Source organism: Eublepharis macularius, chromosome 5, assembly GCF_028583425.1.
Source record: "Eublepharis macularius isolate TG4126 chromosome 5, MPM_Emac_v1.0, whole genome shotgun sequence".
Classification (NCBI taxonomy): Eukaryota; Metazoa; Chordata; class Lepidosauria; order Squamata; family Eublepharidae; genus Eublepharis; species Eublepharis macularius.
This window is the reverse complement of record NC_072794.1, coordinates 107640189-107657492: the sequence shown is the minus strand read 5'-3', so window position 1 is coordinate 107657492 and position 17304 is coordinate 107640189. Positions and strand designations below refer to the sequence as shown.

The following is a 17304-nucleotide window of genomic DNA, read 5'->3' as shown; positions in this document are numbered from 1 at the left end:
AAAATTATTTGGATTTCATGAAGGGCATTAATATTCAACAGTATTGAATATTAAATATTCAAATGTTTAATATTTAAATACCAAATATTCAAAGGTATCAGTTACCTTTTCAGGATTAGTGCTTGGGTTTTCATAGGATTTCAGAATTATTTGGGTCCCACTGTACCCTATGGGAGAATGGGGGATGAGGACAGAGTTCTGTTTTTCAACCAAATTGCAGGAGAGTTAGTGCTGCTTGTCCACTAGAAAACCCCCAAGTTTCAAGAAAATTGAACCAATTCTACAGGCCCCTGAACAAGATGCCCCTAGCCATCCTACTGGCAGGTGAGCAGACTGAGAGAAAGAAATGGCCTAGGAAAAGGGCCTTGACCCCACAGAGGAGGGAGTGAATATGAAGGAGCCAGCCAGACTCTCAGCTCTGCCAGGCTCTGTGCCTGGCTTGTGCCAGACAGAAGCCACGTTCCTCAGGCTGGGCAAGACTTGTGCCAGCCAGGAACTGCCCTCCCCAAGCTGAGAAATATATGCATCATCTGCAAACCACCATTCCCAAGCTGGGCAAGACTTGTGCCATCTGTGAGCTGCCATCTCCAGGCTGGGCAAGACTCACACTGGCTGCAAGCCTTAATCTCTGTGGTAAAGATCTTTGAGACATGGAGAAATTCCTAGAGCATCTGTGGAGGCCATTTTCCTGTCATTTTTGCTGTTGCTCTTCAGTTTCTCAAGGAAAGGGATTGATGCCAAGGGCAGGCATTACTTACCATGGGTGGGAAAATGGTAAACTTAGGAAAAGTGTGTTTAATCAGATCCCCAGCTGGTGTATATTGACCATTTAGGACTGTTAGGTTGGCGTATGAGGTCTGAATTGAGTAGTGACCTGGTGTAAGTCTTTGGAAAGAATACCTCAATTCCCTCTTGCCCATATCTCTGGCAAGAGAATTGTCCAATCAGCCAGCTTTTCCCAATGATGCTTGCAATTGTTTCTACATTATCCTGTCAAATTATAACTGACAGCCTGATTGGAGCCTGGCAGGGGGAGATAATACTACAGTCATCTCAACACGAATCCCCTTTTGTAAGCGATGCAAATAGAAATTTGTTGCTCCTTTCCTCTTGTGGAAAGGTTGAGATGGTGTAGGAGATGGATTGCTTGCCTTGCAGAAGTGCAGTAAGACTGGCAAGAGGCTTTCAAAGTGTCAGGAAATATTTTAGCATTGAGTATACTGACAGGGATATTCAGCACATGAATACACTTCCCTCTCTTTCTGACAACTTAGCTGAACCAACTAGGGTGCAACTATAAATTTCTCTAAAGTTTAGATTTTGTATTTCATCTCAACATTTTACTCATTTTTATTTCATTTCATTTTTTTTTCATCCATTCACTTTTGTTTTCATTTTTATTTGTTAAAATGGGAAGGACATTCTGGCTATAATAAGATAGGGTATGCAAATTTGTGGAGATTTCAAAATCAACCAGAAATCTGAATTAGAGCTTAAACGATGCTGTAACAAAGTATAAGCAATTAAACCTATTAATCAACAGAGAAACTACTCAGTAGGTACATACTGCTACGGACAGTAGTATAGGCTCCAGTCCCTGTCCCTTTACCAATGCATCTCTTTGAATGATTTCCTGATAGTACATCCCTCCTGCCTGTGTAAAAAAAGCCCTCCTGAATAGAGATAGGCACGAACAGTAATACGAACTAAAAAAAACCCATGAACAGCCCAATCTGCTGTTCGCAAACAAGCTATTCATAAGGCCCCATTCTAAATGAGCAGGTGACTGTTGCAAGCCTCGTTCATAGCCATTTGTTGCTGTTCATCAAGCCAGACAATCTGGCACCTGCAGTCAATTCCCATGGCAACTCAGGCAGGGACTGTCTGACCTCTATCTGAACTCCTGCTGTTGCCCTGGAAACCCCAATCTAAGCCCAGTTTAGCTTGATAGGCAGGTCTTCCTTCCAAGTGTGGACTGGAGCTCCAAATTTGTTACAAGAGGAAAAGGCCAGGGGGGAGGGGGGCTCCCAGCTCTGGCTTTCAGGGAGAGACAGCTGCTGTTAGAGAGACAGGGTGAGTGCATTGGAGCCTGAATTTTCTTTGTTTGTGGTGGGATAGGGATCTACCCCTTCAGGTTCCAGGGCTGCTGCCAGGCTCTGGGGCCAAGCTATTATTTATTATTGGTACCTTTCCTGCTGCCTGCTCAGGTAGGATTTCTGGGAGTGGGGCGGTAGGGATCTTGATGGCTGGAGGAGAGCCTGCTGGCCCCCATGAACAACGAACAACGAACATGTTCATGAACAGGATCATGTTAGTCAATGTTCGTTGTTCATAGATGGCAATGAACAACGAACACCATGTTTTGATTTTTTTCTGTTCATGCCCATGTCTACTCCTGAATCAGTTTTGCATAGTTTGCGGAAAGCTAGGTGAGTGGGAACCTCCTAACCTCATCAAGCAGGCTATTCCACAAGGTGGAGGCCACCATAGAAAATGCATGTGTATGGGCAGTTGTTGATTTTGCCCATTTGAAGGGTGGCAGCAGCAGAAGGCCCTATTCAGATGAGTGAATCAGCTATTGTGGAGCATAGGGAGAGAGGCAGCTTGTAGATATGAGGGACCAAAGCTATGAAGGGTTTTCTATGTGATAGCCAAAATCTTAAATTGATCCTGGTGACTGATGGAAAGCAAATGAAGTGAATGGATAATGGGAATAATATGCATGCTCAATCTAGCTCCCAATAACTGAGCTGCAGTGTTCTGCACCAACTGGACTCTCTGTGAGTTGACTTTCAGGGGAGAACTATGTAGAGTGCATTACAGAAGTCTAGTCCTGTTGTTTCTGTGGCATGGATCCAGATGGCCAGATCAGTGCTGTATAGGTAGGGGGACATCTTCTGGGCTAGAATGAAGGCTTTTTTTGCAGCTGTATTTTCTTGATTCTCTAGCAGAAATGCTGGATCCAGAATAACTTTTAGACTCTTAACAGAGTCTGCAAAAGTTAACTTACCTCCATTGAAATCAGAGAGTACGATGTCCTTCAAGATCTCTGCCTTCCCAACCAACATCACTTCCGTTTTGTCCGGGTTCAGTTTCAATTTGTTTGCTTTCAGCCATTTCACTGTAGCCGACTGACCTCTGCTGCATCACCAGGGGATTTGAATAACAAGATATAGAGCTGGGTGTCATCTGCATATTGATGACACCCAGTTCCATAGCTACAAATGATTTCTCCCAAAGGCTTTAAATAGAGGTTGAATAATATGGAGGATAAGATTGCATCCTGTGGAGCCCCACAACATAATTTCCCCCCTGAAGACAGATGGTCTCCAACAAAAATCTTTGAGCCTGTCCCATGAGGAATGATTTAAACCAGTACAAGGTGCTTCCTCTGATACTTACTTATGAATCTAAATGCTTCAACAGGATGGCATGGCCTAATTTGATGAAGGCTGCAGATAGATCTAGGAGGAGCAAAAATGAAGCATCTAATGGCAGGTAAAATTTGCTTTCACAAATCAAAACCTAAACTTTACTCATGCATCTTGCTGTGTCTTGCCTCAAAGTCTCAGCAGGATGGCTTGATTTACTATGTCAAAGGCTGCGATAGATCCAGGAGGAGCAACAAAGAAGCAAGACATTTGTCTACATACAGATAGAGGTCATCAACTATAGTTACCGGAGCCATCTCCATCCCATAGCTCAGCTTGAACCCAGACTGAAAAGGATCCCTGAGCACCAGTTACCCAAGAGGACATGGAGTTGGCCTGTTACTGTTTTCTCAGTCACTTTGCCCTGAAATAGCAGATTAGAGACTGGACAATAATTGGCAGCATCATTTTTTGGCTAAGATTTTTTTTTTTTAAATCATGAGCAGATAATTGGAGTAGCTGAGAGAAGGTGCCTTGAGTTAGTGACTGATGCTGGATAGACGTCAAGGGCTCATTTATGTGGTCCTTACATGATTTTAGCAGCCAAGATAGGCAAAGAGCTCCTTGAAAGATGGATGTGATAAGAATTTAATAAATACTTTTAAATAGAATTTAAAGTATCCATTATCTAAACATGATCTAAAACATTACTTTTCTCTGTGCTAAACCTGGTTTCGGGCCTGCTTTCAAAAATTAATTTGTTGTTAGGATTGGAGACAACATTGTATGATACAGTTTGCATTTTTTAAACACTGGAACTAATTTTTAAAACTCTATGTATCACATGTTATCCTGCCATTCTCTCAAGGAGTCCAGGAAAGCAGTTTCTCTTCACAACAGCCCTGTAAGGTAGGTTAGGCCATGCCTACCCAGTAAACTTCACAGCTGAAAAATAATTTGAAGCAATGTGATTACCTTGACCCAAATATTATCTGTATTTATATCACACTGATATATTTATATGTATTTATGGCCTAAAATACCAGTGGGGATTTGGGATAATTATAAATTCTTATCTATTTCATCTCCTTCCATGCCAATTGCCCTTTTTATTCCCCCCTTTCACACATCTTTACCATCCTCACATGCATATATCCTTCAAATACTCTCATAGATATACATGCCCACACTCTTCCCACCTAAGTGTTTAGGTGTTACCATACCTCCACAGAAAGGGAGGGGCATCGAGGAATTAAACTTAAGACATAGCTTCCTTCTTCCATTAGGTATGCTATTTGTGGCATAAAACTCAGCTCCCCTCTTTCGCAGCATTCACATCCCTTTCTATGTTCTAGTGGCCTGGCCTCTCCATATATCTCTGCATGTGAGAATCCAGCTAGTCTTAAGCCCTTTCATTTATTATGCATACCAGGAAGCTGGCAACCATACATATGGAGAGTGTGCTGTCATGTTGTCTGAACAGGGCCAGACATAGGGATCCCAGACCCCCGGTGGGGGCGGGGGATCCCCCCCTCTCCCCCACCCTGCTCCCACTTGCCTAACCAGCAGTGGGAGGGGTGCACCTTTCCTGCAGGTTCCCCCATGGCACTGCACACTCCTGTGCACAGAAGCCACTGGGATTGGGCCTGTTTTGGCCCGGATTAGGGCTGCTGCAGAGCAAGGGAGCGCTCCACACAGCCCCAAAACGGGCCCGTTTCAGTGCGAATTGGGCCTGTTTCGAGGCGCTGCAGAACACAGGAGCGCTCCTGCGCTCCACAGTGTCTCAAAAACAGGCTGATCCGTGCTGAAACGGGCCCATTTTGAGGTGCTGTGGAGCACATGAGCATTCCTGAACTGCAGAGTGCCTCAAAACAGGCCCAGTGTGTGGCAGAATGAGTCCGTTTTCAGGCGCTGTGGAGCGGAGAAGCGCTCCTGTGCTCCACAGCACCTCAAAAATGGGCCCATTTCAGCGCGGATTGGGCCCGTTTTGAGCCCCAGCGGAGTCTGGATGTGCTTCCAGGGACTGTGCGATGATGTCACTTCTGAAGTGACGTCATCATGCCTGTGGGGGGGCGCATGTGTGTACGATTTGCACGCGCGCACCCCCTCTCCCCCAAGGTAAGTGCTAGGCCCCTATCCCCCGCCCGGAGGTTGAGGGGGCCTGGCAACCCTAGCCAGACAACATGCCTATACACTTTTGGTACACATGAACCAGAACCCTGGAAAATCCAGTGGCCAATTGCTTACCATCCCAGTGCATGCAAACATGTCTGAAAGGGACTATTAAAGCTCAGGAGTCAGGACAGGCCTGTGTACTGGCCCTGGTGGTGATAAAACAGTGGCGGGAGAAAGGATGCCCAATGGTAGTAAGAAAAATCTCAGGCTAACATGTCCTTCTTATCTTAGAACATTCACGTGTGGTTTATTGTGTTACACGTGGCTGTATTTTACAGTACTGGTGTCGTAAGACTGAGAAGCACAGAGAGGTATGCTGGTAAAGCAGTAAAGTTAATTAGTTTTGAAAGATACTCAGCAAATGCCAAGAGGTCACAAACAGCTGAAGCTGGATGAAGAAGCATCAGATGGAATTAAACCAACACTGTTCTCAGCAATGTGTGCCTGGACTTTGTACTTGAAGCCTGAAGATCACATGGGTCATTCCTGCTGCCCCCTGAGGAGACAAAGGCCATAAGAGTTCTTGCCAAGTTAGCAAAAGTGAAGCTGGGTCAACAGGTCACAAATCTTGCAGCTGCCCAAAACTGTTCCAGCCCTCGCTGCCATTAATTTGACAAGACCCACGTTTCCTTTTTTTCTTATGATACAGAGCTTGCTTGCCTTTGGTCATTGTTGCAAAGGACAAAGGTGTATGGGGGGGGGGGGAAATACCCTGCCCCAAGTGAAACATGTTCCTATTCAACAATTAGCAGAATGCTTGATTACTTAAGCTATAGGCTTTAGCCTGTTTGTTTGGTTATATAACCTAATATGACAGTTCTTTTTCTACCTAAGGGCCAAACTAGACATGTGAGTTTTTACAGACCTGGGTCCAGGTTTCCCAGATCCAACTCAGGTTCTCCACAGCCATACAACAGCTGATGGAATGGTTGTTAAAAAATAAAGGAGAACCCAAATGGGCTCAGAATACTGCCATGAGGGGGGGAGGAAGGGCTCCATTTCCCCACACCAAAATAGTGCTGGGGGAGATTTTCCCTTTTTTTGCTGCACCATATGCACAGAATACTCCATGTGAACCAGCGAAAATGGGGCAATAAACTCCTCTCAGTGCTATTTTGGTGTGGGAAAGCAGCTTGGGGGGAAAAACAGGAATGGTGGAGTTCTGGGGCCATTTGGGATCTCCATTTTTTAACAGCCATTCCCCACAGCTGCTGTACTTGCAGGGAACCCAGTTTGGGTCTGAGAAACCTGAACCCTACTCTTTAAAAACCCATAAATCTAGTTTTGCCCTAAGTAATGCTCCAGGATAATAATGACTGGAGGCAAAGGAAGACAGGGTTCCTGTATCAATGCAGAGGTGAGGAAAACTTTCTTCTTCTATACAACATGGAACAAGAGTCCCACTGCTGTCTGCTTCTGGTAAAAGCACAATAAGAATATGATTCAAATTCACAGTTTTCCATTTGTAAGCAAAGGAGACTCCCCCAAGGCTACAGGATTTATGGTTTCTGAGTCAGCTTACCATCCTTGAATCCTGCTGCTTTTGAGAGTGGCAGAATACATTTAAATCAACAGGAGAAAAATGAAGCACACCATGTATTCTGGGCTACTAAATACAAAGGACCAATTCACAGAAAATGTTGTGATGTGATTATGTGCTCAACCATGCAGTCAAACTGATTGCATGACACCAGCAATAACAACACTAGCAATCATGTAGGGCCCACTTGCTAATCTGAACAACACTGCCTGTGACCTGTTTGGAGATGTAAATTCTCTAGAAAGTTTGAAGCCACAGAGAAAAAAAACGCAACAGCAATGGTTCTGGTAGTGGTAACAGTGAGAAGAAATTGTTAGTCAATATATGCAATATTTACCATTCTTATCAACATTAAGGACATAAAATACATCATGAAAAAAATGTTTTGAATATTTATCCATTTTAAAAGCATAAATTCCTTAATTTTGTTCAAACAAAATTGCAAATATACCCAGTGCTAGAATGAGAGAGAGAGAGAGAGAGAGAGAGAGATGCAAACTTCTGTACTCTTCGTATATATGTTTCACTTTTTGCCAATTGAGATGTGGGGAAAAATAAATGCAGAAAATTAAACCATATTTTTTTAGTAAATGAATGGTTTATTATTTGGATTTAGAAATAGTTTTCATAAAGTCACAGCATAAAAGATTATCAAGAGACTGGGATAAATTTAACAGCACTGAAACACTGACCACTTCAGAATTGTATTAGCATAGCATCATACACACTAGATTTATTGGGGATAAAATTAGGCACTCAACAGTCCTTGAAAATACATTGTATAGGTCTGCAGAATACACAGGAATTATTATCTAATGCTGTAAATTATCTTGCATAACGGTATCTTCAGATTGCATAGTTCGTAGAAAGCAGAGTGTAAAGCCTTCTCTTCTAAAGCATTTAATTCCACAAAGAATATATTTCGTAGTGTTATTTTTCAATGTTTCCCCATATTTCCATTTTTTCCAGCTGGAAACATTGAAAAGAAAATCCCTAAAGGGCTAAACAAGGGGAAAAATTGCCCCCTCTGTATGCTTTTTTCAGGCCTTCACATCTCTAGACTGGTTTCTCCTACCACCCTTCTCACTCTGTATCTCAGTGCTGCTTAATCCTGAAATCTTTGGGCATAGAGGTATTGAAGAAATGTTCTGTACACTGAGGTCCAAGACAATTGTGTCAATCAGCACTAAGACATCTCCATTTTAAAGGTCTGTCCCTGATATTTGCCTAATTCTCCCATGAATCCTCACAATGTTCCTTATTCATTGCTAGGTTCACCTCAATGACACTACTCTGTTGGCAGGTAGTGATAAAAAGTCACTGCCATATTTTCCCGCCAGAGAATAACACAGAGATTATAGCAAGGACCTGAGATTTCATCATATCACGCCTCTCAAAGCAAGGGAGAAAACTGGCTCTTTTTTGCTGCATGTGAGCACCAGTGAACAGTGGCCTTCAATAATAGCCAATGGGAGACTCCTTCATTAACAGATCTATAGTTTGCACCCTTTATCTTATAGTTTATGATTGCTTTTGCAGCTATCTCTTGGTAGCTAAAAGTCTATTACTAAGTAGTAAGTAGTTTTATCGACATTAACATAACTGGTGCAAGGGGAGGCAAAGGACAGAGGCAAATACCCATCCTAAAGATTGCCTGCTCACCCTGTCTACTACTATACCTGAAGCTACTACTATACTCAAAGCAAGCGTGGGGTAAATGGTGTATGTAGCAGCTGTCAGTTTCTCTTCTCTTTAGAATGAAAGAGAAAAGGTTAGCCACAGGTAATATAATTTGCAGATTATTCATATATATAACCCATTATATCAGCCAGGTAACTGAACCCCAAGAAGATCTGTCACTAACTCTTTACAACAGAAAGCTGCTGCTCTACTCCTCCCCTCCCAAGTCTGTAGAACCTGAATATGCCTACCAACTATTAATAATAATTAGGGAATTAATAATAATTAGGGAATGCCATCTAGTTTGACTCCTTTTGACTTTTAAATACACCATTTAAAATTGTTTTCCAGGTTTAAAATTATAATGATTACTTTGTTTTTCTGCTGCTCTCAGCTTTATAGATAGAATTGGGGAAAGGATTAATAGGTACTGCCCCTATTATATTTTTTAAGAGAGTGACAAAGAGTAACACAGTTTTATTTTAGGTGGGTAGCCACATTGGTCTGCAGTAGAACAGCAGGATTTGGGTCCAGTGACACCTTAGAGACCAACAAGACTTTCAGAGTGTTAAGTTTTTGAGAGTCAGAGTTCCTTCCTTTCTTCAGGCACTGACTCTTGAAAGCTTACACCCTGAAAATCCTGCTGATCGCTAAGGTGCCACTTGGACACAGATCCTCAATTCTTATTGCATTTCTGCTATATTTTGGAATAATTTGGAAATAAGTATGAGAAAGTTTTCCTTAAAATTATTTACTTCTAGAAGCCTAAGAAATCCAGACAGAACTGCAGAACAAGCTACACAGAGCAGCAGGGAAGCAAAGCATTCTCTCTTGCTTTCTGTACCTGTCAATCATGGCCATGACTTCCCTCATTGACTAGGATGGAATGGGTCTGTTTGCAGCTGCATAAATTAGGCAAGAAACTGTATGTACATTTTGCCTTCTATGGTAGGATCTAGAAGCCTTACAGACTTGCTTTTTAAGAGAGAGAGAACTGGGGCTCATGGGCAACTAATGACACCGACAGACATGAGGTTGTATGCCAAGATTCCAGACAAAACCTTGCCCTAAGAATTAGGAGGTATCTATGAGAAAGTCAAGAAAAGAGAAGCAGTTTGGATGCTTGTGCTTGAGTTCCAAATGGGCCTCAAACCCATCAAAACAGAGGAGGTCATAGTTCCATTCTCACACTGCTTCCTCCTATTTGATGGAATTCAGAACAGCTTATCAGGATCAAACTGAGTGAGTGAGTGAGTGAGTGAGTGAGTGAGTGAGTGAGTGAGTGAGTGAGTGAGTGAGTGAGTGAGTGAGTGAGTGAGTGAGTGAGTGAGAGCTTCCCCCATCACACACACGTCTGAATATATGTTGCTACTTCATTGCCCAACTTACGATTATTTTTTTTGCAGAACCACCTTTGGGCCTTGCAGGTAGGTTGCCAACTCTGGATTGGGAAATTCTTGGAGATTTGGGGGGCAAAGCCTGGGGAGGATAGAGTTGGGGGATTGGGGAGAGCTCAGCAGAGATGAGATGCCATAGATTTCAAACTCAGAAGCTGCTGTTTTCTGCATAGTCTGGAGATCAGCTGTAATTCTGGGAGAATCCCAGCACCCACCTGCAAGTTGGCAACCTTACTTCTAAGGGATGTCTGCAATCAGATTTCACGCATTATGGGGAGAACTGACCTCTTCAAAGTTAAACTAACTAGTGTTGCCAAGTCACCTTAACCTTCTAGTCAGAGCGGGGGGGCTGCCACTTACCTGGACCATCTTCTCTCGCTCACGCAAAGTGTGCACACACTTCCAGCAGGTGCAATGGCATCACTTTTGGAAGTGACATCATTATGCTCGATGGCAGGCATGCTCCTGCCCTTCACAAGGGGCCCCTTTGAAGGGTGGGAGCATGTCTGTCACCAGGCGCAATAATGTCACTTTCAGAAGTGATGTCATTGAGCCTCCTGGGAGCTTTCCCACTGCACTCTGGCCCAGGAGGTTTCTTGCCTACCTGGCTCGTTCCCTGGGACCTTTTCCCCCTGCCAGCCGGATGAGTGGTGGCAGAGGGCTGGAAGCAGGGAATTCCGCCCCCCCCCCCGCCCACAAACCAGGAGGCTGGCAGCCCTAAAACTAACTCACCGTTTGATTCATGATGGGGGGAAATAAGTATACCAGTTCCTAAGCCGAACTTATGCGCCCTTATTAAGAAGATGTAAGATGAATTTCATTTTCTAAAAAAGACAAATAACATAAAATAAAACATAGATCTTGCATGTCCTCACTCAATTAAAAAGAGGGAGGGAGCAACCAATGGCAAAATTAGGAGGATGACTTGTAAGTTGGGGGTTGAAGGGTTACAGTGCCTGCCCCATCTCTGTGATTAGGCAAAATGAAGAGTGCTTCCCTTTCTGGTACTATCTGATTTACACATTCCCCTACTTGCAAGATGCCTGCCAGGCCCTTTCCATAGGAAAATGGATTATTCTACAGTCAGATTAATGGGCTTTCATTTTGCAAAACATCTGTCACCGTTAGTCCTGGACAGTGAGCGTGAAATTAGTTTTGACTGCAGAAAGGCTACGTCAGTGTGTAATATGTGACTAACATTACAACGGCTTAGGAAGTGAGCTGGTGAATGAAAATTACATGTTGAAAGGAGAATGGTCTTCACTGGGTGAGGAGGGATAAGGTGTGGAAACTCGAGCAGGGGTGGAAACACACATCCAGGCACCACCTGTCCAAATCTGTGATTGCAACGTATCTTAAGTTCTCAACCTCTTATTAGTGGCCAGTGCTGCAAAGATAAGAAGCTGGATGGAGTGAAGGTAAAGTAGTAAAGGAGATGCACGATTTAGCTGTATTTGCCTAGACACCTTTGTGGAAGGAATAAGGAAAGACACAAAGCTTGCAGGGCCTAGACTGATTATGTATGTATCTGGAAACCTCCCCCTTTGTTCATGTCATGCTAACGTAGCGAATTGATATGCCTTTAAAGAACATGGAATGTTGTTCAAAATATCCTCTTTGCACAGTGTGTGAGGGTAATCCTAAACAGGATCTTGTTCTGATATATTTAATGAGGATTATTCCTAGGAAAGTGTTTTTAGGATTGTACTGTGTCCCCCCCCCACCACCACCACCACATTCCAGGGTCATGAGAGCGCTTTATATAACTCTTCAGTGGTCTGCATTGCTTAACAGCTAATACTTTAACTGATTATTTGGTAGGGACCAATTTAAATTAGTGTGTATGCAAACTGATAAAGCACATTTTATTCTAAGGCTATATTGGTTCTAGTGTGTTATTGAGTGATTCCACACACGTTGGATAATGCACTTCCAATCCTCTTTATAGATCATTTGGAATGGATTTTTTTGTGTGCGGAACAAAAAATCCACCTCAAACGATTGATAAAGAGCATTGAAAGTGCATTATCCAACGTGTGCGGAATCAGCTATTGTGAAAAGACATGGAATAAAAACCAAACCATTCATATTGGCTTTTCCTTCTAACAATGAAAGGTAATGTTTGCTTATTAAATTCCTTCAGTATTTTAGTAAAACACCAATATGCAAGATTATTTAATACTCTTAATATGCAAGAGTATTTCAATTTTAAGCAAAATAGATGAGCTAAAAAATAAATGGCTAAGCAATTCACTAAGTATTCTTTCATCAGCAGACAGCCCTGCTATTTAGGTTTCACTAATGCAGAAGTAATCAGACTTTTGAAGTATAAATGGAGGTCCATGTCTTTAATTTCCATTTAATCCAAATTTTTGCCATCTGAAGTCTAGAACTCCTTTCCTTATGGCGGTCGAAAGTGCTGTCAAGTCAACTGACTTAAGGTGACCCTGTAGGGTTTTGAAACTAAGAAACATTCAGAGGTAGTTTCCATTGTCTCCCTCTGCTTACAACTAGACATGGGCACGAATGGAAAAAAAAGCCCCGAACACCCTGTTCGTCATTCGTTGCCATCCATGAACAACGAACATGGACGAACATGAACTGTTTCCGGACATGCTCATTGTTCGTGGGGGCCAGAACCACCCCCAACCCCCCAGTTAGCCCCCCTCCCCTCAAACCCACTTAGCTGGCCCTTTAAAGATCCCTTTAAACTATCAGCTGGCAGGCGGCAGGTGGGGGGGGATTCCAGGATTGCAGGATTCCCCCTGTCACCTGCCAGCTGATAGTTTAAAGGGTCCTGTCCTGGCAAAAACAGCAGTGCCTGCAGGCAGCTATTTTGAGGGGTTACCAACTGACCTTCCCAATGTCCAATCCCCACCAAATTTGCAGGGGACATAGTCCTCACTGTCCTCTGAAGACCCCCTAAGTTTCAGAGAGATTGCACCCCAGGAAAGGCATGATCCATGGGTCTCCCCATTGGCAGTCATTTTCTCTTCACAGTGGCAAAAACGGGACTCTCTGCTGGAAGTACTTTGAAGGGTTAAAGCCAGAAGGAAAGGCAGAAGGAGTTCAGACAGAGTTCAGTCCCTGCCTCCGGTTGCCAAGGGGATTGAATGCAGGTGCCAGACTGTCTGGCTTGTCGAAGAGCTGCCAAAGGTAACAAATGAGGCTTGCAACAACCACCTGTTCATTTAGGATGGGGCATCACGAACAGTTTGTGAACAGCAGATTGGGCTGTTCGTGGGTTTTTTCTGTTCGTAATGCTGTTCGTGCCCATGTCTACTTACAACCCTGGACTTCCTTGGTGGTCTTCATCCAAGTACTAATCAGGGCTGATTTATTTCAACTGGCAGTTGATGATGGTAGTTAATGTTAAGAATCAGTGTACTTTGTCTATATTAAAATGGCTATTTTAAGTATTAAATGCCTTTTTAATCATATCCATGCTGACCTGGATGTCCCAGGCTAGCCTGATCTCATTAGATCTTGGAAGCCAAGCAGGGTTGCTCTGGTTAACGCTTGGATGAGAGAGCACCAGGGTTGTTACACAGAGACAGGCAGTGGCAAACCCACTTCTGTTAGTCTCTTTCCTTGAAAACTCCATGGCATTATTATAACTTAAGTCAGCTGCAACCTGATAGCACTTGTTCCTACCATCCAAGTCATATCCCCTTTGGAATGGGATCAGCTGAAGTAATAAATTCTGGTGTGGGTCAACCAGAGCATTTCCATGGACAGAATTTCAGCTTGCAAAGGGTGATTTTCTCACTTCACCCTTCTGCTGTTTCCCAACACCCCCAGCCCCAAGAGAGGCTGAATGAATATTTGTTGGGGAAGCTTTAGGCTGTTCCTGCAATGGGCAGGGGATTGGACTTCCAACTCAATGATTCCAGGAAGCGTGATACAAGCTGCTGTTTTTTAAACATAGGATGAACAGTACCAAGCAAAGTGACAGCAGTGCCATGGTATTGTATTTCTCAGCTTTCAGTGTGTGGGTGGAGGGGACGTTTGGGAGCCAAAATAATTATATAAAACTAGCCAGCCTTGGGACAAATGTTTCCATTTGCATCTGTACTGTTAATTCATTCTTCTGCACAGGTTCATTGATCTATGATGTTTTCAACTCATCTCAGGTTCTGCTTCTCTGCTCCAAGCAGGTGTTCCCGCAGAGAAAAGAATGTTGCTGTAGTTTAGGGAGCTGATCAGAGCTGAGTCTCTTTCCTTGTGTCTTTCAGATGTACATTCAGACCACGACGTTGACTATCTCGGTGAGCCTAAGCGCCTCTGTCTCCTTGGGCATGCTCTACATGCCTAAAGTCTACATCATCCTCTTCCATCCAGAGCAAAATGTGCCCAAAAGAAAGCGTAGCCTCAAGGCAGTTGTGACAGCAGCCACCATGTCCAACAAATTCACTCAGAAAGGAGGCTTCCGCCCCAATGGAGAGGCCAAATCGGAACTGTGTGAAAGTCTCGAAACGCAAGGTAACCCTCTAAGTCCACTTACACCTGTGATTCTCCATCCCTTTTAAAATTCCCTGTATAAGACAGACTACATTCAGGCTGCAGCTTTATAGCCCTTTGAACAGTAATATTTTACAGCAGAGATGGAATAACTCTTCAGCAAGTGACAGAAGCAGTTGTAGAAGAAACACTTAGGAGACCACAACAACCACACTAGTTCCTTTTTGTTTGTTCATCCTTAAAGGTCTCATGCCATTTAAGCTGTGGATATATACTTATGAAATTCTTATTTTTTAGATCTAAGGGTTCTATGTTACTGGAAATATGATATATATTGGAGCAGCATTCACAGTGGCAGAATCCAGATTCTTCTGTTGTGGAATTTCCAGAATGTAATCACTGAAGTGAAATCAAGAGAGAAAAAATGGTGGAAGTAATAAAAATATTCCCACAATGCTTTTCTTTTTGAAAGTGTTTATTGTTTTTCTGTTGCCCAACAGCATACAATGCAGTAATAAACAAAAATAGAAACCACTTTTGAGCCAAAAATATTTATTTTATTTTTAATCATTATAATCCTGTGGGGAAAAGTGAAGAAATTATTTTAATATATTTTTAAAGTATAGTTTGGGGCATAAAAGAGCTTGAAGAAAATTTAGAAACGCTCATTTGCATTTTGGAATTGGTCACAATTTTGTTGCATTAAGTGCAGGTAGTTGAAAGAGATGAGCGAGCCACCATCTCCTAAGCACAACAAGAGGTTATCTTGACAAATCTCCCTTCCTTCTCTGCCACCCCCTGCTTCATACTACACAATCCAAATCATAGAATACCAACTGCAATAAATGGGAGCATCATTGTATGAGATTGGGGAGAGCCATGACTGGATCGCCAGGTGTCTTTTATTTTTCTTTAAAGGACCATACATTGGGGTAGCAGAGGGTTAACATCTTTCCTCCAGCTGCCCCATTTCATCAACATAAATCCTCTTCCTTCACGTTTCTGTTGGCAGCTCAAGGGGAAGGTGGGGGTGGGGGCGGCTTGATTCCTCTCAAGGAAACAGCATGAGGGAAAGGATTAACACTCCCCCCCCCAGTTGCATGGCTTTAGTCTAAATCCCCTTATGGTTGCTTTTAAAGAAAATTAAGATATCTGGAGACCCAATCATAGACCTCTTGCATCTTATCTAATTGTGCCCTCAGAAAAACATTTAAAGGGTAAAATGTTTGATACAATTCATGCACTGAGGCATATTATATGGGAAAGCAAGCCCCTCCCCCCGAGAATTTGCCAATCTGTTCAGCAACCAGCACTTCAAAGTACAGTAAAAACTTCCTGCAGGCTTTTAATTTTCAGTTAAATAGTTATTGTGTTTTCTGACATTTACTTCATCGGTGCCCCACTGTTTCCCAGATTTGTGTTCTATTCTTTAGATTTCTCCTTGTCATTGTCTCCCTCCACATGCATTTCTGGAAATGGAGGAATTGTTTCAGAATGATCTCACAAGAACAAGGGTGCTGATTTCATGGAAAAACTAAAATTGATCTTACCCACACAGTAACACTATTGACGGTTGCACCCCTGCAGTGTGGAATTGCTCCCATGCAGCTGGACAGAGCCTGCATCAGTATATCTTGAGGAGGAGGAGCTGCCAGGGCCCAGGATTTCTGATGAGGCCCACTACCACTGACCTCTGGCCTGCAAGCCCTTCTATCTGTTTAGCACTCTACCACCCACATTCCCTGCTGCATGCACTGCCTAGCATCACTGCCTTGGGGAATGCTGTTACAGACTGCTACTGCTTTTGGCAGTGACAATGGTGATGCTAAGACTTCCAGTTCCCCAATGGGGGTGGGGGATCCCCTGCTCCCACCCTCCACTTCCCACCACCACTCATCTGGCAGGGGGACGGAAGGCAGGGAATAGGCCACCTGGAAGCCTGTCAGGATGAGACATGGGCACGAACAGCATTACGAATGGAAAAACCAACGAACAGGCTGCTTGGCTGCTCGTGAACGGGCCGTTTGTGAGGCGCCACTCCAGCTGAACAGGTGGTTGTCGCAAGCCTTGTTTGTTGAGCTCGGCCGCCGTTCGGGAAGCTAGACACTCAGGCGCCTTCAATCAATTGCCTCGGCAACAGAAGGGGGGAGTGCCTCAACTCTGTCTGCCTCTGTCGCCTCGGACACCCCAATCAAAGCCCAACTTAGCTTGATGGGCAGGTCTTCCTTCCAAGTGTGGAGCTGCAAAATCGGTTATAATCAGTAACATGGGAGCAGACACCAGGGGGGAGGAAGTGGGGAGGGGGTTGCTCTGTGGCCATGGGAACTCCAATGTCATCCCTGCAAACCCTGTTAGGCAGTTCTGACTGCCAACCACAGACCTCCTGCATTTCTCAATTAGACCTCTGCTTATAAAAGGGCACTGTGCTCCCAGTTCTGGCTTTCACTTTCAGCAAGCAGTGGAGTGGGACAGAGCTGTTCGTAGCCTTTGGGGAGAGAGAGAGGGAGAGTGCATTGGAGCTGGACTTTTTTCTGTGTGTGGTGGGTGGGATAGGGAGCTATCCCCTCTGGTTCCAGGGCGGCTGCTAGGCCCTGGGGCCAAGCTCAGTGGGCACCTCGGCTGAGGGCTCACCCTGACTATTATTATTATTATCAGTATCAGTGCCTGATCTGGTCAGGCT

At 43.8% G+C, this 17304-nt stretch overlaps 1 protein-coding gene across 1 annotated transcript in view; it reads left to right on the top strand.

Moving 5' to 3' along the window:
• GRM4 (glutamate metabotropic receptor 4) overlaps nt 1–15692 on the top strand; it is a 377446-nt gene extending 361754 nt beyond the window's left edge. The window contains exons 9-10 of the mRNA XM_054980417.1: nt 14399–14645; nt 15637–15692. Coding sequence (XP_054836392.1) covers nt 14399–14645; nt 15637–15692 — 303 coding nt within the window. The remainder of the gene's footprint in view (nt 1–14398; nt 14646–15636) is intronic.
• Nucleotides 15693–17304: the final 1612 nt, after the last annotated feature.